Source organism: Echeneis naucrates, chromosome 23, assembly GCF_900963305.1.
Source record: "Echeneis naucrates chromosome 23, fEcheNa1.1, whole genome shotgun sequence".
Taxonomy (NCBI): Eukaryota; Metazoa; Chordata; class Actinopteri; order Carangiformes; family Echeneidae; genus Echeneis; species Echeneis naucrates.
In genome coordinates this window covers 11878124-11900451 of record NC_042533.1, presented here as the reverse complement: position 1 = coordinate 11900451, position 22328 = coordinate 11878124, and the positions used below count along the sequence as shown (strand labels likewise).

General features: G+C 43.1%; 1 protein-coding gene across 1 annotated transcript; it reads left to right on the top strand.

Moving 5' to 3' along the window:
* The first annotated feature begins 73 nt into the window (after nucleotides 1-73).
* Nucleotides 74-21220, top strand: lrig3 (leucine-rich repeats and immunoglobulin-like domains 3). The gene is made up of 19 exons (XM_029495182.1): nucleotides 74-499; nucleotides 4850-4921; nucleotides 5011-5085; nucleotides 11094-11228; nucleotides 11524-11667; nucleotides 12066-12209; nucleotides 12306-12449; nucleotides 13443-13586; nucleotides 15991-16071; nucleotides 16178-16249; nucleotides 16767-16838; nucleotides 17771-17934; nucleotides 18288-18623; nucleotides 18714-18995; nucleotides 19109-19585; nucleotides 19714-19872; nucleotides 19969-20109; nucleotides 20269-20523; nucleotides 20610-21220. Exons 1-19 carry the CDS (start codon nucleotides 303-305, stop codon nucleotides 20855-20857), a joined length of 3342 nt encoding a protein of 1113 aa, XP_029351042.1. The 5' UTR covers nucleotides 74-302; the 3' UTR covers nucleotides 20858-21220.
* Nucleotides 21221-22328: the final 1108 nt, after the last annotated feature.

Below are 22328 nucleotides of genomic sequence, written 5' to 3'. Positions count from 1 at the left end.
CAGCCCCGTGGCCCTGCCCTCCACATACCTCTGGTGTGCGTTCACGCTGCACGGTGGGGATCCTGCACGGCACCAGTTGCCCCAAACAGCAGAGGCACCGCGGCAGAAAAAGTTTCTCCACAGGAATGGACAAGTCCGAGAAGGAGCTCTTTCTTTCCTGTCTCACACCGACCCGGGACTGGATTTAAGGACCGGCTGCGGTGACCCAGCTCGTCACGTTTCGGGATACTTTGCGTGCGAATTTCTCACTTTGGATAGATAGAAGCGATCGGGGGTTTTTCTCATCGTGGTGGCCAGAAAAAATGTGCTCCTCCGCGCAGCCTCGCAGCTTTGCAGGGTTTGTCGTGGTTTTTGTGCTGGTCTTGACTCTGCAACCCGGATCTGGTGCCAACACGGAGCCGTGCCCCCCTCCCTGTGCTTGTTTTGGGGAGCTGGTGGACTGCAGTCGGCTGAAAAGGGGCCAAATTCCAGACACGATCCCGGAATGGACAGTTCAACTGTGAGTCCAGTTTAAAGAGCCTTACTGACACTGCTCCTCTTCATTTTCTCATCACTCTAACATCCCTTCACACCTCTGCACTCTGACTGATAACCAGGTTTAGTCCAGTGTTTTCCTGCAGAGGGGATGATCCACATTCCTGTCGTAGTGAAAACGGGACTGGCTGTAAACCACATGAGGAACATGGTGTTGGAGGAGGAAAACACTTCAGAAAATATGCTTTGATTTGGTCAAGTCAGTTCAGCTTCATCTTAATTTACAGGGATACATGTATATATGTATATATTAAAAAAAAAAAAAACAAAACTCCAGCTCAAGAGTATCAGAAAATGACTGGAGGTCTTATCTTATCCAAGTTAACACAAGTCATTACTCTAGTTGTGTGTCTGCAGTGTGTTGCTCCTGAACACACACACATCAATGTGCCTTTATCGGCTCTTTGTTGAAGTCTGGACCCTCTGCAGGTAATCCACTGGAATGAGCGTTTCATGTGTATCCTTCTGGGATGCAGGAAGTTGTAACAGACACACACATACAGCAGCAGGACTAATAGCGACATTATTAGTGGTTGTTAGTGGTTTGTAAACTCGGTGTCCTATCAGGTTTCTGATGGTACGCACTGTAGCTAGAAGTGGCCCATAATGTTTCAATCCATTTGACAGTGTGGTTACAGCCCGCAAGTTGCAGCGATTCAACTCGGTGTGTTTTTAGTCTTCAGATTTCAGCTTCACGGACCTGGAGGCCTTCAAAGCCATAAAAATAAATCAGCATAAATCAGCTGCACCCTGTGTGTGTGTGTGTTTGCAGCTCTGGACACTTTCCTGGAGTAATATCTCAGAAGCTGAACTGAGGCAGAGCTCGGCCTGAAGCCTACTGAAGCTGAAATACCAAACACAATTTTAATGACATGTTCCACTTTACAGATAATTATTCCTACTAGATGTTTTTAACCCACTCAGCATCAAGATGGAAGTAGCAGACTTTATTTATTTACTTATTTATTTATCTTTTTTATTTAAAACCGTCCTGTGTTAGGTGATAGAGGTTGATTCCATGCCTGCTCCAAAGCTGCTGGCTTTAGTTTTCTCTTTCTAAAATGTGCTGCTCTGGAAACTTGAAGTTGCCAGAGAAAACAGACCCAGCCTGAGCCTCATAACCGAGGCTGGGCCTTCCAAAGAAAATGGGGGAAAAAAAAAAAAAAGTTCCACATGGGGGGAAAAAATTCTTTTCACTCTGGCATGCTAATTTACGAGTGGCTCTCCAGCACATCTTAAACCCCTTAAACCACCCGAGCCTTTGTTTTCCAGCACCCCATTATTTCTGCTGAATTAGCAACTCCGGAGCCAGCCATGGTAGTGATTAAGGAGGAGCGTGTAGGATTAGTTTGAGACAAACTCACAGCAAGAAGAAGGGTGAAGGAGAAAGTAGGAGGGAGGAAGAGAGAGGAGCACGAAGGAGAAGGATTAAGCGTCAAATATCAGGGAGGAGGGGGGCAAGATGAAGATCTAATGCTTCCAACTTTTTTAGGGTTTAAGAACAAGCCATGGAAGTTGTTTCATCTTTAAATAATATGTTCAACAAGAACGAAACACTGCACCACTTAGTTTTCAAAGAAGAGGAAAGTTTTAGTTGGAGAAATCAAGAAAGGAGACAGATGTCTCCTTTTATTGAAGAATGACGAGGGTTTTTGTAATTCACTAGAATTCGTTTTATCAGGTAACATTAATGCTGAGTGAAAAAGATGGCCAGCCTTTTCAGCCAACTTTAGCTTTTTCTATCATAGCCAGTGTTTGCTGCTAACTTGATATTATGGGTTGACTGAAATGTTTTTTATTTTAAAATCGGAGCATATTCCATCGCTTGAAAAATTAAGTTAAAAAAAAAAAAAGCAAAGGCATTTTCTTTTTTTTTTTGTGTGTGTGCTGTTTGTTTTGTTTTGGTTTTTTTTCCCCCTGGAATAAAGAACTAGGTGACATTTTACCTTTTTACCTGGAAACAGCAGTCCTAAATGAAGACAAGAAGAGGTAGCTAATGCTAAGTGTATGCTTAGGTTAGCTGCTTTTTGGAGAGTGTGACTAGCTGCTGTAGCCAGTAGCCTTGGGCCAGTGTGATTCAGTAAATCATTCCTCTATCTAACTAAGCACAAACACCACAAATTGAAAATCACCACTTTTACTTGTCTCTCTACCAAAGTTTGCTCTTTGGCTAATTTGCAGTGTCTAAAAAGTCTTGGATTTCATCCACAGAGGTGCAACTTAACCAACGGGCCTCTCTTGTTGCCTCTGCAAAACGTTTGTGGGCTCTAATTCGAAATCTGCAGCTCTGTGCCATTGTTATCGGAATCTACAGCATTAATGAAAGCTCTCAGCCTCAAGAGCGGCCTCTGATAAGAAAGTGAACAGGGCCGCGGATGCGGGCTGGAGCCTGTACGCAGCCCCTGTGCCTTATCTGGCCCTGTTCAGAGCCTGCTTTGTGAGGGAAGTGGAAGTGTCAGGGCTACTCAGGGTTTATCTAGAGAGTTTGATTGGACACCTTTCCCATACGGCTCTAAGCGCTGGAACCACAACAACAACATACTTCTGTTTGTTAGGAAAGAAAAGGAGTAGGAAGGTGGTGGGATTCGCTTTAGTGATGCAAGTAAAACTCTAGTTGAGTGGTTCATGAAAGTTTCCACCAAAGAACAAAAACAGGCCCCAGAAAATCCAACAGGGGTGTTTCTGATGTATGAAAGGCGTCCCTCTCGCTTTTCCCGGTATTGTGAGTGCATTACCAGTTGTTAGGTTTCTTCCCCTCCTCCCAGAGCTCCTTGATGGATTCCAGATGAGGGAGGTAAGGAGGGGGGAGGGGCGAGGGGGTGAGAGTGAGTGGGGTATTAAAAAAAAAAAAAAAAAAAAAAGAGTGTCTGGCACGACGATGTTGATCGTGCGCAGCAGCGTCAATAACTCCAGCACTTTCTGGTGCACGGGTGCGGCACTCGCCAGACACCCCGAGTTTGGTTTTCAGCCTGCTTTTCCAAACAGGCATCAAAAACAAGAGTGTCACCCCCAGTGAGCAGCAGCCAAGACTACTTCGGCCCAAAACCAGACGCAGTCCGATTTGAGTCAGGCATCGATTCAAAGAGGGATTAGACAAAATCAAGACACAAACCAGAACTAATCAAGTACCCTGAGGGACTGAAAAAAGACCACAAACAACCCCTGTACACATCCCTTTAAATGTACAAATGATGACTTCTAAAATCTTGCAAATTCTTTTCGAAGGACTAATATATATATATATATATATATATATATATAAAGAGAGAGAGAGGTCAATGGGTCTGTATTAGTGACATACTACAAAATAGTTGAAGTGCGAAGTAGAAAGTAACTGGACAACCCCCCCCCACTCCAAAAGGGGGAAAACATTTTTTATATATATATATATATATATATATATATATATATATATAAATCTGTTAGATTCGGATGGATGATTTATATTAAAGTTCAAGAAGGTAGTGCAGACGCCAGAAAGGGCGTTTGGACCGAGCCATGGCTGACACTGAAACCTGAACTCCACCACTTTTATTGGCATCCCCCTTTTCAGCACAAAAGAATCCCAATAACTTATCAGCTCGTCTGTTTTGGCTTTCCTTCTCAGCAGTGGCCTTCAGATGAAGTGAGCTTTTCTGGCATGGTCTTTCTCCTCTGTGTTATAAAGAAGGGATGTAAAAGCCAACACCAGATCTTTAACTTAAAACCCCAAAATAACCTTTCTTTGGGGCTTGAATGTGAGAGCAGTTTGTTTTGGAACATCTTCTGTTGCGTTCAGATGTTACTCAGTTCGGGCTGAGATGGGCCCTGATGTCTCTCATCAAGACTTTAAAGAAGAGTACATTCACAAGGTTCAGGGTTGACAAGTTAAACCGAGTCTGAAATGAAAGTCAGACCCGGCCTTTGAAGCTGTGAAAGAAAATTATACCCAGTTCCTTTTTAAACTTAGCTTAAAACTTAACTTTTTAAAATGTGTTGTCAAAAAAAAAAAAGACTATGACATTAGGCTTCAATGTGGCTTAAAGTGAGGGACTTCTTTGAATTTGCGGCTTCGTATCAGTAAAAAATCTTAGCTCATTTTCACCGTTTCATTTCATCAACGTCGATCTTGCAACATGTCTCTAAACCCTGGAGTTTAATTACAGTGACTTTTCTTTGATCCACTTCCTCTGTTCACAGTGTTGCGGCACCATAACACAGAGAATTTGTGTGTAATTATGTTTGCTGTGCAGATGCAGATGGAAGACTGCAGTTGTTGGAAAAATCAGGTTGACGGTGTGTACTTTCCCCTTACTTGTTGTATTTTATTTTACAGGGACTTGAGCCACAACAAATTGCAGGTGCTTGACAGCGCTTTGTTTTCCAACCTTAAACATCTAAGTGAAATGTAAGTATGTCCTGTGTTCCTCATATGGGAAATCAGAGAACAGCTTCCATCCCTGCCCCTTAATCTTACAACCCTTTCTTTGCATACAGAAAACTGAACCACAATGAACTGGAAGCAGTACCTGATTTGGGCCCTTATGCTTCGAACATCACAACACTAATTCTGTAAGTAAATCTGTTTTAATTCTGGGTAACACCTCTCTGGACTCTGCAGAGTGTCTCTGGCAGTGTGGATGGTAATCCTCTGCCAGGCTTGTCATTGTTGGTTAAAGTAGTGAGCTGGGAAGCGGTTCCCCCTCCCTTCATTCCCTCTAGAGAGCAACACTCTTGGCCAAGCCGGTTCCCAGACAGGGCAGTCAGAGAAATGGCAGCCAGCCCCAGACGGGTCACATGTTTGAAGACAAATGCCATCAACAGAAATGGAAACTTTTTTTTTTTCCTCCTTTTTTTGGGGTGGCTTTTACTTCTCTTGGTGTATTTTTAACCTGGAGGCAGTGACGTGACACTGGAAAGAAAGGCAATCTGTTGTGTAAAATGACAAAAATCCCAAATTAGCGATTTGTATGTTTGAGATGGGGTTGGAGGATTACACGGCTCTGTTCTGGGAATGGAAGTGGACTGAAAATTCATTTTCCTTTCTATCAACACCTTAAAGACATTGTGCAATTGTACTTAACATGCCAAGTTCTTCTAATGCTGCGAGGTTGAGTTCATTCCTGCTGACAAATTCAACAAAAGCCATTTTACTTATCATGTTTCATTCCAATCAGCCTTTGACCAAGAGATCCTGCTCTTAGAACAGCACCAGATATTAGTGTGCGAAACCTCAACAATTTTATTTGTTTTTTGTGGCGTGCCTCTTCAAAACCGGGTAACATGAAGTTACTGTGGAAGAATGTATCCGTCTCCTGGCTGGATGTGGCGTATTCTTCATCAAGCCCTGACACGACGCTGTGCGCGAGCCGCAGGGCTCGCAGCCATTGACCATTTGTTTGCACTTTTAGTGCAGGCGTGTCACCTCCAGCTATAAGTTTCAGCAGAGGAAAATTGGCAGGAAGGTATTTTTCATGTGAGGCAAGCAGCCTTCACCATAGCTGTCGTGTTTGACTGTGACTATTTGAAGTGGATCTTTGCAAGTCTTCCCACCGCACACGCTATCTCGGATTTAACCGCACAGAAAAATTTGGGCTTTTTATTACTCATTCCACATGCAAATTAAAAACACCTGGTGTTTTATAAAAGGGTTAGAAAGCGAGCAGTCACTCATCTTTTACTGCTGTCTGCTATCCAAGAGCCCCCCCCCCCCAGCAACTCTGGAACAATGTGCACAGTTCCTGCACAAATTTCAATTTCAAATTCCAGACTTAAGCCAAGCCATCAATTTTTGATTTGATTTCAGGATGTTGTTCAGTTCGGTTTACCAAAAGTTGTGTCATACATTCGAACTCTGCCTCAACAGACTCTAGACTGAAATTTTAGTATGAAGAAATTATGTTGTCAAAGAAGGAGCCACAGGTATGACGTGACAGTTAATTGGAATGGAAGCATGCTGGTACTGATTTACATTAGCAACGAGTGCAAAACAGAAAGAACTATAGCTGATAACTACACACTGATAGTTGTAGGACAATGCTTAAATATAGTATAGCAAAATAAGTAAAAGCAATTATTAATTGAACCGAATACATCTTTGATACTCTCGACATAAAAAGAAATAACTAAATCTGGCATCATCAAAACGTTAGCCACAGCTAGCTCTCCAAGGGCAAACTAGAACACCTCAAGAAGGTTGACTTGTTGTTTTTAAACTGTTGGATATTTTGGTTAATCGTAACTAGAAATTGTTTTACAAACATTGTTAGCTTGCTATCATCGCTTATAGCTACAAGCTACCAAGCAGCATGCCATGCTAATGGTGCAAAATTGCTGATATTGTCCTTTACGGAAAAATCATTTGGAATGCTTTTTTTGGGCTCCAGGTTGTGTACAAATGTCACAAAGTTGTGTTTGTTTAGAATCTTAGAATCTTAGGGCTCTTGGAAACATTAAGTACCATCGGTTTTAGCTTTAGCTTGAGCCTATTCTTTTTATAAAGCAGAAGAAGAAGAGGCTGACTTTCACAAACAATGTCGCTCACTCGGTGCCGGTGTCGGCCGCTGATTTCCTCCTTCAGCTTAACCGGCGAAGTGTGATTTTCTTTTTTTTTTTTTTTTTCTCTCCCCTCCACTGGAACATTTTTGCAGAATTTCTCTCCCTCCTCCAGTTTCTCCACGATGGGAGGGTAGTAAAGAAAAAAAAAAAAAAAGACCTCAGGGTATCGAATACCACTTATTCAAACAGCCAGTCAGACATAGCGGCAGCTCTTGCCGACTCCTTTGACCTCGCAGCTCAGAGTAAAAACAAACGGTAATAACCCTGCAGCTGGTAGTAATTGAGTCGTGATCATCTTAATTAATTGAACAATTTCCTAGGAATTTATGGAGGGGGTAAATCCCACCGCTGCTAAATCCCTCTGCCTATGCTCAGGGGGTTCAACAAATGACCTGGAGATTCCAGGTCTGATTAGGAATATTAGGAGGTGAACCTCTTGGTATGTCTGAGGAAAATGGGAAACCTTGTCAAAGATGAGAATTACAAACCAAAACAGTAGCGATTATAGTTATGATCCATGACATTTTTCAAAGTGGAAAGAAAATCCAGGAGGGATTTAATGCTAATGAGTAATTTTCTTATCGTCTGCTTATTTTAAATTCATCCACTTATTTTTCAGTCTGGAAAAAAAAATTTAATTCGAAAATACAACTTGATTTCTTTTTATATTTTGTCCAACCAACAGTGTAAAACTTAAAAGTATTCAGTTTGAAGGGGAAACCTACATTCGGTCACATTCAAGAACCTTGAACCAGCAAATGTTGATTGAAGATTGAAATTTGAAGTTCAGCTCTTTCAGCACTAGATTCAAGCTCATAACAGGTTTCAATTTTTGTTCAGCTAAGAATAGGAACTAGGTAGCTAGCATGGATTTAATGACATAAAAACACAAAAAGGGATGGGAAAGTGTCTTAAACAGAAAAAGACAAGTCCCTCCTAAGTGATTTTGATGGACGGATGACTTGCAGTGCAGAAAATCACTGTAATGGAGGCTCAAATGTTCAACGCAGATGACTTATTGAACTTAATAAGAACCACATTCTGTTTTTTTTTTTTTTTTTTTTTTTTTTGCGTTTTAGGCCAATGGAACAACAGCTTTTCTGTCATTGTTCATAAAAGCCCTTGAATTAACGTGATCCATGCTCATCTCTGCTCTGACAGAAAACCAACGCGTTGTTGTGATCAATCATTTGAGTGAGATATGGTTTAATATGGCGTCTGAACAGCGAACGCTGCCCTGGTTTTCATTACAGGCGCCACTGCAGAAAGGGGGAGTCATCAGATGGCTTCTCAAAACTCTGTTCTCTTTCCAGTAGGAAATACCACACAGACACACAGGAACAGACATAGACACATAAAGAGACACACACACAAATTTATAAAAAGCTACTCTCCATTTAAAGAACTTGCCCTATTAAAAAAAAATTGTTGCTGCTCCATGGATAACGACAACAACACAAATCTCAGGATTTTACATCACAACAGAACTGTTCAGTGTGTAAATGTGGTCAGCTTCGCAGTGGTTAAGTGCTGGCAAGTATGTGCTTGTGTGAAACCCTCATGGTGCTTCACCCACTCTTATTTCACAGGCAGAATTTTTCGGTAACACGCTCTCTGTGATTGGACTCAGCAGCATTTGTTCTGTGTCTGTTGGCTGCTTATCTCAGTTAAAGAAAGTGTGTATATACTTTATCAGTGCCTCTGGCTGTTATTGACACATGCATGGCCTTCTATTGACTTCCACTAACAGCCACAAAGTCCCGCAACCACAGCCATAATGACTCCATAATCACGTTTTCTGGTAGGAAACTGAATGGACAAATTTGAAGGTGTGTGGAATTAAAGTGCACAATGCTGGATTTGTTTGTGTTTGGACAAGACACAGGAGTACGCACTGAATCCAGAAGCAGTGCAGATGAGAAAGAATTACTTTCATATAGTTTATTATAACAAAATTACTATAACTGATCTGAACATAGAGAAGAACCAAACTGGCCAGATTTCTGATATCCCCCCTCCGAAGACAGGGTGCATCTTCACGCTCCTAGGCAGGAAGTGTGCACCAGCCCCTCTCCATGCCTTCAGTTTTCCCCCTGAGAGAAACTGGAAAGACTGGTTCTTTCTCACCGGGCGGCCCTCCTTCTCTCAGCGACCAGTCAGTGGAACATGAAAACTGAGATACAGGTGGTGTGCAGTGCTTTTGTTTGGGACCTGGGGGCTGTGGAGCATGGAGAGACCTCTGCAAATCTCCAAACAAAAGAGCTGCCTGTGCAGTTTTTATTGCAGACAATGAGCCAATGTATGCTTTCTCAACAATCACTGAGTATTAATGGTGTTTTTGTGGGGCTTCACTTTAGCTGATGCGAGGCAGCGTGTAATAATAATTCAAGAATTAAATCCAGCATTAAATTCAAATTCATTCAGCTGTTTTAACGCATCATAAAATCTGTTTCAAGTAAATTGTTGAAATGTAACACTTTTTAAAGCTGCCCCTCCACTCTATCAGCCCCCAAAACCTAATGGATGTCCCTGGCACGGCACCAAGTTTAACTCAAGCTGGAAGCACAAAAACACATTCTGGCCAGTTTTATTCCATACCAGTCTGCGTGCTGCCGTCTATTTTGGATCAGCGTTGATATGTGAATTTCGTCTTCCGTATGTTTGAATCAGATGATTTCACCCAAAGTTGCAACACTTGGAGGAACCCCCAGCCAACACATGGAAAATGGGTCAGAGTTGTTTCAGTTTTTTGTCACTCAGTCTTTTGAATAGGTGAGACATCTCGATTTCACGGCGGTGTGGTGCCACGCTGTCTGTCAGCTTCAGGTGGACGGAGGGAAAATAACATCTGAGATTGAGATCAGACTAAACAGCAGAGTCGGGGAGAGCTGAGGCCTCGCTGGCTGTGAACAGACAATTCTGCATATCTGATAGGCAAACTGTCAGGCAGCTTTTTCCAGTATGATTTGCATAATAAAAAAACCTACCTAATGTACCTATACTTTTCTTTTTGATAATAATAATTAAAAAAATTATGAACACTGCTAGAAATATTGGCTGTTTCAGTCCAGTCAAATCTAGATATGCTTGGTTTGTTACATAAGACTAAAGAAAACAACAGGTTAAAATCTGAAGTGGAAATGTGGGAGCGTTTGGTTCAGGCAGTCATAAAAACAGCTGATGATGAATTTGTGTTGATTGACTAATGGCCTCCTGAATACCTCTCCCTGAGACAGCTGCCACTCTCATAAAACCATCTGCACTGACCGACAGATTCCAAAAATCAAACATTAACGACACCACAGCTCAAATGAAACCCACATTATAAAACCTTCCGCAGTGTTTTCTCCAAGCTCTTTTGGAAAAAACCAACATCTCTTTGGTCAGTAAGGTGTAGCTGGAGAGGGACTGTAAGCATCGACATGAATGCTGAAAACGAGCTCTGTAGTCTGGTGCATTGGAGGGAATTCCTGCCGCCCCCCCCATCCCAACACTCTCTCCACTGCCGAGTCTCATACACAAAGAGGGCACTGTACAGGCTCTGTTTATAACTAAGCAGTCCCTGCACTGCAATTTAGGAGGCGTGCAGCTCAGGAAATTGCTGGCCTCTGCCAAGGCATGCTTTCACTGAGGGAATGGTATTCATCAGCCAAGTAATTGGCAGGTTACTTTTTTTTTAAATACCTTGTTAGTAATTACCTTATAAACAAAATAACACATCGCTAAACCGAAAGGTTGTTTGGACTCAGTGTGACGAGCAGCCGCATTGATCCAACTAAATGAATTGTGAAATGTGCATGCAGCATCAGCCACAAAAAAACAAAACAAAACTATGCCATGGTTTCACATTGGGTGGTAAGTTATAGCTTCACAAGCTAGTGAGAGCTTGTCATTTTCCAATACCTGGGCTTAATTGAAGGACTTAGCTGTTTGTATATCTGGGAACGTGAAACTGGACCGCACCGCTAGTCAAACACATTTATTTTTGCCATTTATTGGAATGATGCTGTTTGTATTTTCAGAGCAAACAACAGGATCACCAGGATTTCTGTGGAGCAGCTCAAGCCCTTCCTCGCCCTGGAAATGCTCGACCTCAGCAACAACAACATTGTGGATATAAAGGCCAGCTCCTTCCCCACTCTGCCCCTCAAGAACCTGTGAGTGTCTACATTTCCGTTTGTGTTCTCTCATTGGTTCATTCTGCATCTGCTGGAGAATATTTCTTCTAAAGCTGAATGTTGGTGAAATCTTATGAAGGACCCCAAAACAAACTAGTGCATTTATCACAACAGGAATAAAGCCCTTCCTTTTGTTGCCGATAGACATTGCAGCATTTTTGCAGCATCAGCAAAAATATTTGTGCGACTTTCTTCCTCTGTCTCTAATGAAGCTGCAATGACAATACCCCTCCATCCTCACTTTTTGATATTGTTGTACATCTTCTTGTCTCAGGTTCCTCAACAACAACAGGATCTCCTCTCTGGAGACGGGCTGTTTCACCAACCTGTCCAGCAGTCTGCAGGTTCTCCGGCTCAACCGCAACCGCCTGTCCACCATCCCCGCCAAGATCTTCCAGCTGCCAAACCTCCAGCATCTGTAAGCTTGATGCCTTCACTTATTTGCATTTCAAATGATGTCCTTGCAATTATCCTCATTCATCCGTTAATATACTCGAAGAATAATCCACTCAAATTGAAGATGATGACAAGACAGGTTCTGATATATTTTTATTATGTGCTAATAGATTTCTTTCAAATTTTTGGTTTTACCAGCATTTTAGGAAAGGATTGACTGTCTGAGTTCATCTACACAAAAAACCAATAGTTTACTTCTATATTTTAAGTAGAAAAGTAGCACAAAAAAACCCCAAAGCAATACATTTGTGTGAAATACCAGGTGTTTTTTAGCAGCAATTTAAAATCCATCAGTATCATGTTTCCATTTGATATTTCCTTGTTAATGCGCTGACGCTGTGTGTGCTGTGTGTTCTTTAGAGAACTGAGCAGGAACCGGGTTCGCAGGGTGGAGGGCCTAACATTCCACGGCCTACATGCCCTTCGCTCACTCAAGATGCAGAGAAACGGTCTCAGTCGCCTGATGGATGGAGCTTTCTGGGGCCTCAGCAACATGGAAGTGCTGTAAGGGGGTTTTCCAGTGATGCGCAACAAGTTTACTTGTTATATACGCAATGTTATGTTTCAATGTGTGTCTTTGTGTACACCTGCGTCTTGTAGGCAGCTGGACTACAACAACCTGACAGAGGTGAGTAAGGGCTGGCTGTACGGCCTTCTGACCCTGCAGCAGCTCCACCTCGGACACAACGCCATCAGCAGGATCCGACTTGATGCCTGGGAGTTCTGCCAGAAACTCAGCGAGCTGTGAGTCCGCTTTCCCCCCCACCTCCCCCCCTGCTTATTGTTTTGACCTCACTTTCCATACACACTGAACTCCCAGCACTTCCCTGCGTCGCCCTCTCCTCCTCTCTGGCTCTATCGCCTGCCCTTCCTCACACTCCAGTTCTTCCTATTGCCAATCTCTGCACACACATAGACAAAGCAGTGTCTCTTATGCTGTTAGTCACTGCCAACTGGCACGCATTGCCAAAATATTGCACATCCTCTTGCCTCCTTCCCGCTCCATCGTCACCCAAGACAAAACGTTGGCCCCTCGGAAGTCCCATTTATTTTTCCTGTTGGAAATCCCATCATTATGTGAAGCTTCTCTTCTTGTGAAATACGACATCACCCTCAGACTTCAGGCATGATTTCCCGCCCGCCAACACACATTCCTGGAAGCAGATTGCATTTCCTTTGTTGTGGCTGTTGTTTACAGCAGCGGTCAGCACAGTGTTTGCAGTGTCTGGAGCGTTTCTTCACAGATAGGCTGTTGTGATTTTTTTTTTTTTTTTTTCCTCCCCCCATGTTTCTCTCGCTCTTATCACATGAACCTGAGAGTAAACAAGCCGCCCGTTGGCTGGGAGCGTGCCCAGCTATCTGATGTCCTCTCATCTGAGTTTACTTAAAAAGCTGCTCACAACAGTTTGCTTCAAGATTTTTGTTTTGTTGCAAAGTGTTCTGCAACGCACTTAAAATAAATGTTATCGCAAAATGAAATCACAGTCACAGATTATCGAGCCGTGAAATATGAGAATTTCCTTCCTGTTTCCAGACATTGAAGTTTGGTTATTTCGTAGATGTGTAAACTAACTAACTAAAGAAAAATCTAAAATTTTCAGAACAAGTTTTGTTTTGGAATCAAATAGGTGTGGAGGATAATGCTGGAGGATGTTTGATATGTTAAGCAAAAGTGATTCTTGTGTGATTTCCAGGCTGCTTTTTTCATGCTTTTTTTTTTTTTTCTTTGTCCTTCAGTAACCTTTCCTCCAACCACCTGTCCAGACTGGAGGAATCCAGCTTTGTAGGCCTCAGCCTGCTGGACGAGCTCCATATCGGCAACAACCGCGTGAGCTTCATTGCAGATGGAGCTTTCCGTGGCCTCTCCAACCTGCAGATGCTGTAAGTCACAATCAGCCTTTTAACACAAAAGGGCATTCATTTTATTAGAGCATTTCCCCTATTCATATGTGATCCAGAGCTGATTTTGTCTAATCTGTTTCTACAATGTCCAAGCAGCATAAACAAGTTCCAAAGAGGTTAAAGTCCATAAAAAATTGCGTAAAACTTTATTTGTGGAGTAGATTTTGAACTAGAAACTCAAAGCGCTTTCCAAATGACACAGAGGAAATGTAAACAGTAAAGTGAACAATTGATTTTAGAGGTTGCACATTTCACACTTTTCTAGTGTTGTATCTAAAAGTGTTGATGTCTATAAGAAGTAGTATTTATGGTTTTAGTGATCAAAATCATTATTAAATATTTTTCCCTCACCTCTCTCAGGCGTGTCTAGGCTGGTGACTGTTTCGCTGTGACATCACAAAGTCCCAGAAGTCCTGACAGCTGGTTTTAAGCCTCAATTAATGAATCCAGACTGTGAGCATTTCTCTGTGGATTGAGAACTTTATAAATCAGGTCTAGGTTCTGTAATAAAACAATAACAGTATTGAAGAAGCTTAGATGCTTCCCTTTTAACATTATAGGACCTATAATGTAAACTACATCGCCAATGAAATAACAATAACAATAACAATAACAAAGAGCACTAGAATTAAGTGCATACTTAATTTTGTAAGATAGATCAGCTCATTTGAAGCTTCAGGAAATACTTCTTGTTAAAACATCCGTCCAAAATTCCATTGGTTCCCCAGTTCCCTGTCAGCTGTTGTGTTCTCTCTAGTAGCCTCTTCAAATCCTGCTTCATATCAGGCCAGAGTGGAAATATCCTGTCTGGTTTGTTTTGGGGACTTTTGATTGATTAAATGTGTTGAGGTCTGTCCACATACATATTAAAAAAAAACCCTCTGCAAAGCACAACCCCCAACTACCTCTTCTCCATACACCCCCATCACCACCACCACCACCACCCCACTTCCCTCCCACACCAACACACCCCCCACCTTTCCCACAAAGGTTCTTAACATTTCCCCTGGTTGTTTTAACTGGAACCAAATGTGACATGGGCTGCTGAGGTCACCGTAGGGCAGGTGTGCAACTTGGTGGACGTGATTTGCCTCAGGGCTTCAGAGCCGCGCCCCCCAGCCCCTCCTATGCACACACACACATACACATACACACACCCTTCCTCAATCTCAATCAGCCATAACCAGGCATGCCAAGGAGCATTAGACCAGCTGAAGGATCAAAGGAGGCAGCTTCTCTGGGAAATCTTGGCTCTTTTTTATTCTATAATTGTATATTTACATGTTTGGTGTATTTTCCTTCATTTGGATTGCAGTAAAAACGTCTCCATATTTTTTCTAGCAACCACATTTTGAGTTTAATAGCAAAAAATGTTCAGCGAACACGAACAACGATAATCAGGGTTTGGTGTCATTCCCTCAAAATCAAAGAGCAAGGACTTTGTTTGTATTGTTACTAGTTAGCGTGGTGCAACCAGTTTTATTTTAATGGTGTGCAAATCCCTGTTGAGCAAACACATTATAACTAGACTGAGATCTACAGACTTTTGTATCAGAAAAACATCTGTGAGCTTAAAGCCTTCTTGGAGCAACAGCTAAACAGGAAGCAAGTGAACGAGTTGGTTTGATTGGAGGGCAGAGGTTTACCAAAATGTCTTCACACATTCAGGGAGTGTGCTAAAGGGCCCATATTTTATTCTTTACTCGTCTTATACTAGGGTTCGTATCCATAAGAAGATGCATTTGTGGTTTAAAGAGCCTAAAACCATATCAGTATAGTTTCCTCTCTCAGGCTTCTCTCTGGAGCTCTGGCAACAACAAGCTTGCCAGCCGATCAGAACAATGTACCCGAGTCTCTCTTTTGGCTGGCTTACTGTTTTCTGAATGAGCCAATAAATCTAAAATAAATTTCAGGTAAACTTCATCTGAACATCAACATCTCCCTTTAGACTATATGGGACCTTTAAATATCTCAGATTCATCATTTATTTATGGCGGATTTGCTGAAATATTTCTTTTTCCCTTGAGGTTAACACACAGAGGCAACATGTTTGAATAGCATGCAGAGTATATTTATCCCCACAAATGAAGCTTCAAATGCAGTGCACATGTTACATCGCAGAGCGTCCTTGTAAAATGTTTTTTTCCCTATGCAACACAGAAAAGCCATTGCAGACTTTTTAAAGCGCCACAAAAGCTAGGAAGGAACTTCCTGTGAGGTGTGGAGCTGCTTTGAATATAATTTTAAAGTCTCCAAACAGCCCCCATCCCCAAACAAAACAAGAAAGGAAAAGCTGGACTAAGTTTTATTAACATCGCAAGTGCAGTTGTTTTCTGGGTGTGGATGATTTAACAGTGTGGTGCGTCTTTGTTTCCTCTGAAAGGGACCTCCAAAATAATGAAATATCCTGGACCATCGAGGACATGAATGGACCTTTTTCTGCTTTGGACAAGCTGAAAAAGCTGTGAGTTAACATCCACTATGGATTTCGACTTAATGGAAAGCAGTGAAGTAAAGTTGGTGCGGAAATGGTGTGTTTGAAATTGATCAGATCTTTTTCTTTGTTCCAGATTTCTGCAGGGGAACCAAATCCGCTCTGTGACGAAGAAGTCTTTCTCTGGCCTGGACGCACTGCAGCACCTGTGAGTTGGCCTCATGTTTCACTGATTGTTTCCAAAAGTGCGAGTTGTAAACTAAACAGGGTGAATCACACTGAGACACGGAGGCTGTTTGTTAGAGCCATGCTCCCAAACTGTCTTCTCCCATTCCACCACTTTGATGTGGAATCGAGGAAAAAAAACTCCAACATTAGCATCTTTACATGTGTGCCAGACTATATCGATCACCAGAGCAAATCCAGAGCATTGTGTGTGTCTGTGTGTGCGCGAGTGCACAACAGCTGCATTTGATTCTAATTAGAGTTTTTTTTTTTTCCCAGCCGCTGCCAGAGCTCAAAGCAGCCCAGACTTGGGCCTCTCTTGATTAACACAGAAAACTGCTGCCCAGAGTTTTATTGTTCTGGAGCCCAGACCTTCTTTTTCTTCTTTCTATTGAAGTTTTTCATAGCCTTCGCTCCACACGGCTGATGTTGGCAGAAAAATCTGCAAACTTTCTCAGAAGATCTTAGCCGTCCTAATTTCTTTTCTCGTCCCTCCGCAGAGATTTGAGTAACAACGCCATCATGTCCGTTCAAGCGAACGCCTTCTCGCAGATGAGGAACCTGCAGGAGCTGTAAGTGCGCTCACGCTCAAGGACGCTTGAAGTCAGTGTGTTAGCGTTGATGTGAGACAGAGCACCAGGTGAAACTCATTACAGTTTGCTGGGAAAGTCCGATTCAAACGGGACTTGCGTCAATGTTTATATCAGGTTCACAGTTTTTCCTTGTCTCCTTCCACTTTAGGGTAGTCTGTAGTTACAAGAAAGGGAATATTTACAAACTTCACAGACTTGTTTGACATCATGCATTGTGTGTATGAGGAATTATCGACACATTAATGATGTATGCCTTTAACCACCACATAGGTGGGTAAATGTTGGCAGAGGTTCCATTTAGTCTAAAAAGTAGATTTCAGTGTCTGCTTTTGTTCTGAATCAGTTCTGTGGTAGTGCTGTATACTTCAGAAACTGAGCCTTAAAACCAAGACTTTGTGATGTCACAATGAGGCAGTTGTCATGCCCCCACATCCAGCCCAGCTTAACCCAAACAATATATTTTACCTGAATTCTGCTAAACCTTTTATTTGATCACTCAAATATAGGTTATAACGGATTTCAACGCTTAAGGTAAAATACTGGACCTTTTAAAAGAATAGTTTGGGGTTTCAGTGAGAGTAGAATCGAGAACTAGGGCTCCCTGAATTGTTTTACATGCCAACTTAGTATTTACTATATGCCAATGATTCTCAGACTAACAGCAACTAAAGCAAGTAGTGTGTCCATCACTTTATCCTTTTATCTGTCTTGCTTGCATGGAATAAATCATATTAATTTTAAAAATAGAGATTTTAGACTCTATATTTTGGGTTGATGAAGTCAGTCCCACCGTAGTCCACATTAGAGTCACATTTCACCTTCACGGGTCAGAAAGGATTCAGACAACCGGACCATTTGAAGCGATATTACTGCAGAGTGGACTCAATGTCTGGTATCTTGTACCCTGGCAGGCATCTGAACACCTCCAGCCTGCTGTGTGACTGCCAGCTCAAGTGGCTTCCCATCTGGGTGGCAGAACAAACCTTCCTGCCCTGCGTCAATGCCAGTTGCGCCCACCCACAGATGCTGAAGGGCAGGAGCGTGTTTGCCGTCAGCCAGGATGAGTTTGTGTGTGGTGAGTGATGCGTTTACTTGGTGTAACACCTTTACACACACACTCGTATAACGTTATGCCTGCAGAATTTATCCTAGGCAGGTTTTCCATTTACAAAGTGACCCAGATTGTCCAGTATTTTCCTCCCCGACTCCTGGATGAACTAAAGAGTCTTAGAAAGGGAAAGTTACGGAAATTTACCGAGAAGTTTTCGTCTTTCCTGGTGAGGGTGAGAGAATTAAGTAGGAAATAATTCAGTTCAGTTTTTCCCCTCTCAGTGTGTCAGCTGGAGAGCAAAATGGACACATTTGGTGACACTGAAAAATACAGACTTTAAGAGCTAATTTAAAATGTTTGTTCTTGTTTTTGCTCAGATGATTTCCCAAAGCCCCAGATCACCGTTCAGCCGGAGACTCAGTCAGCCCTAAAAGGCGCCAATGTGACGTTCGTCTGCTCGGCGGCCAGCTCCAGTGACTCACCCATGACGTTTGCCTGGAAGAAAGACAACGAAGTGCTGAACGACGCAGAGATCCACAACCAGGCCCACCTGCGAGTGCAAGGAGGTGCAGGGGTCGAAACGGAAGTGACCGAGTATACGACCACCCTCCAGCTACGCAACGTGGAGTTCTCCAGTGAGGGGAAATACCAGTGTGTCATATCCAACCACTTTGGGTCTTCGTATTCCACCAAGGCCAGACTCACTGTCAACAGTAAGTATGGGATGGGGAAAATCAGCAGTTTGGCATGTGTCCATCTATCTGTCCAAAGTGGTAATGATTCATTAACGCTCCCATTTCCAGTGCTCCCTTCGTTCACAAAGATGCCCATGGACCTGAGTATCCGTGCTGGAGCAACAGCCAGGCTGGAGTGTGCTGCTCTGGGTCATCCTTCCCCTCAGATTGCCTGGCAGAAAGACGGAGGTACTGATTTCCCTGCTGCACGCGAGCGCCGCATGCATGTCATGCCGGAAGATGATGTCTTTTTCATAGTGGATGTCAAGACAGAGGACATCGGTGTTTACAGCTGCACAGCTCAAAACACAGCTGGATCCATCTCTGCAAATGCTACGCTTACTGTTCTAGGTAAGAAATTCCACTGTCAAAGCAGAAAGTGAGAAGGAACTCTAAGGAGAGTAAATAACTCTGCACTTGTATTTCATTTAATTAAATTTTTATGGCGTCCTTCCCTCTGAAAGAAACACCCTCCTTCTTGCGGCCACTCATGGATCGGACTGTGGCCAAGGGTGAAACCGCTGTCCTCCAGTGTATTGCCGGTGGCAGCCCTCCCCCAAGGCTGAACTGGACCAAAGACGACAGTCCCCTGGTCGTGACCGAGCGCCACTTTTTCGCAGCTGCCAACCAGCTCCTTATCATCGTCGACGCTGCCGAGGCCGATGCTGGGAAGTACACATGCGAGATGTCCAATGCACTGGGAACAGAAAGGGGCAACGTTAGACTTGCAGTCATATCGAACCCCAACTGCGACCCCGGCGTGCAGGGAGGCATTGGGGTCGGCATGGTGAGTGGGGCAGGATCGGATGATGATGGGTGGACCACTGTGGGGATCGTCATCATCGCAGTGGTGTGCTGTGTGGTGGGCACTTCACTGGTTTGGGTGGTCATTATCTACCACACCCGACGACGGAACGAAGACTGCAGCGTCACCAACACAGGTGAGGACAGGATATCCTTTCTTTCTTTTCATTGGAATTTACCTTTTTTCCTTATCTAGTTCATTTCGGGTATCTATTTACTATAAAAATGAAAATGCATGATCTAACTTGATGTAACTGTGCTGCAGATGAGACCAACCTGCCTGCCGACATTCCCAGCTATCTGTCCTCTCAGGGAACCCTCGCTGACCGTCAGGATGGGTACATCCCATCAGAGAGCGGCAGCAGCCATCAGTACATGCCGTCATCGATCAGTGGCTTCTACCTGCAGCCCAAAGACATGAACGGTAAAACGCTCGCTCTTTTTTTTTTATGGTCCTAAGATTGAATCCAACTCCAGCAACAAGTTTGTAATCCATGATGCTGTTCATTCAACCACACAGGTCTTTGTCACCTGGATAGTGGAAGCGAAACAGACATGGAGGCATCCATCGATCCTCTGCTCTGCCACTATCAGGGCCCAATAGGCTCACTGCTCCGCCGAGACAACATGTACTCCACTGACCCATCCGAGGTCTTCACAGGTCTGTAGCTGCTTCATTCAAATGGAAAATGCACATTCATCGTTATTTTGTCCTTAAAGAAGAATCTTATGGCCACCATACGCAACGTACAAGTACGCTGATGTCTGGAGTTTGTTTTAAGCACTAAATGACTAACAGTTTTCATTTTTTTACATTCAGGCTGTTCTGTGGACCACAAGCCCGTCTGCATTGACTCCTACAGCGGCAGCCTGACCAGCCCCAAAAGAAGGGACTACTTCCTGTCGGAGCATTTTGACCTCTGCTCCTCCACAGTCCTGATGCAGCTCCCCAATGCGAACCTCCATCACGGCCCCTCCCACCAGCAGAGCGACCGCCGACCTTCAGTGGAGGAGGTGGATTTGAACAACTACGGGCAACCGCATGAGTGCATTTCTCCCTGCAACACCTTTATGGGTAGGTGTTAAAGTCGACTGGTTTGTTGTTGACTATCTGGATTTTACCCATGATTTGGTCTGACCTCTTCTATTTTTCTTGCTTAGGAACATTTGGGAAAGCCCCTTGGAGGCCTCAGCAGGACCTGTACATGGGCTTTGGTCCGCCATCAGTAACACAAAATGGAATAACTCCACCTGAGAACCCTTACATCACCACGGATGTGGATTCGGACCAGGAAGACAATAGCGTTGTGAAGGAGTCAGGATTGGAGCAGAGCCAGAGCGGCATTTACGAACAGCCGTTTGACAGCAGCAGGACTGACCGTCTGCCACAGTGCAGAACGAGCACTTAGTTTGCTCTCAGAGAACCAAAAATGAAAACTTCTACCTCATTGAATGGACACTTTTGCAATAAAGGACTCCTCAAATGTGCAACGAGTGAATGTAATGGAGAATTTGATGTTCCCGTAGAAACAATAAGGAGCAAAGTAGCTGTTCTTTACGGACACGGCTTCAGTTTAATAACAGATGAATATTTACATTTTTATATAAAGTTTATTATATTTTGTAAATTGTATATAAACAGATTCCAATATTTTTGCTGACCTTATGTGTACGAATATTTTGCATCCTGCCTATTCAGTTATTCCAGCTTTGAATGAAGCAATTTTTTGCACATACATAAACAATAAAAAACACCTTAATGTGTGCTGCTACATTCACTTGACCGCGCCCAATCTTCAGTGATACTGTTTTTGTTATGCAGGAGTTGCATTAGAGATTTTGAGCCCATGGAGCTGGTGGCGGAGGATAAACATTGGCCTGTGGATATCAAGGATAGCTGAGGTCTGTCATTAGTCAGCTCAATTCAATGTTATCATTTACTGACTGAGGATAGTATGAAATTGTAATGCATCTTTATAATTGAACCAACAAGCTTAAGACTTATTTAAGGTTATTTGGTATATCAGTATCCTTATCATGGTTTGCAGCCCCAGGCTGGGTTTAATGTCTTGCGTTGTAATAGGCAGCTAAACGATACTGCTGTTATTAATAGTGGTGCAGTTATTACCTCTGCTGCTATTACATGTTGAGTTCCTTCTGTTAAGGTCTGAAAGACATTTTGCAGGACAAACAATGCGCAAGATTGCTGCTCGCTACAAATAAAGGTCACTAATGTTTGTCTGCAATGGCTGCTGGCAGCACCCATTCTGCAGGAGTGCATTTTCGAGCATCTGGAAAAGAACGACGAGTGGTCCTGCAGCTGCTCCCGGATGGAAAGCTCTTCCCTGTGTGGTCCCTCAGTGCAGGAGGGAGGCTGGCTTCAAAAATCACCTGGAAGACCTTCCACTTCTGAAAGAACATGTCAGTTGCTAGGTGGTAATGTAAAAAATAATATACAACATGAACAAAGTTCTTCCGTTGTTAGGGTGAATACTCCTAATACAACTATAACTGGTTACTGTTGGTCAGTTGCCTCCGTCTAATAGTAACTCATTGCAGTAGCAGTGAATGCAACATTAGCAATGCTGGCAGCAGTAGCAGTGAAAATGGGCATCATGACAGAAGTTGAAGTTAGTATTGTTTAGATCTGTCTCATTACATGTATGTCAAAAGACTTCTTGGGTCTGTTTATTCAGGTGGTGAAGTAGCCAACCCTAACTGCAGTGCAGAGGATGGACAGGATATTCATTTTAAAGCTAACTAAGGCTGGCAGGAGGGGTTTTTTTTTCACAGCTAGATTCCATCTTTGTACGAACTGATGGATAAAGCCTCAAAGAACCTCAACTCAGTTTTATACTGTAGTTTAGTTGAGCAGGAGAA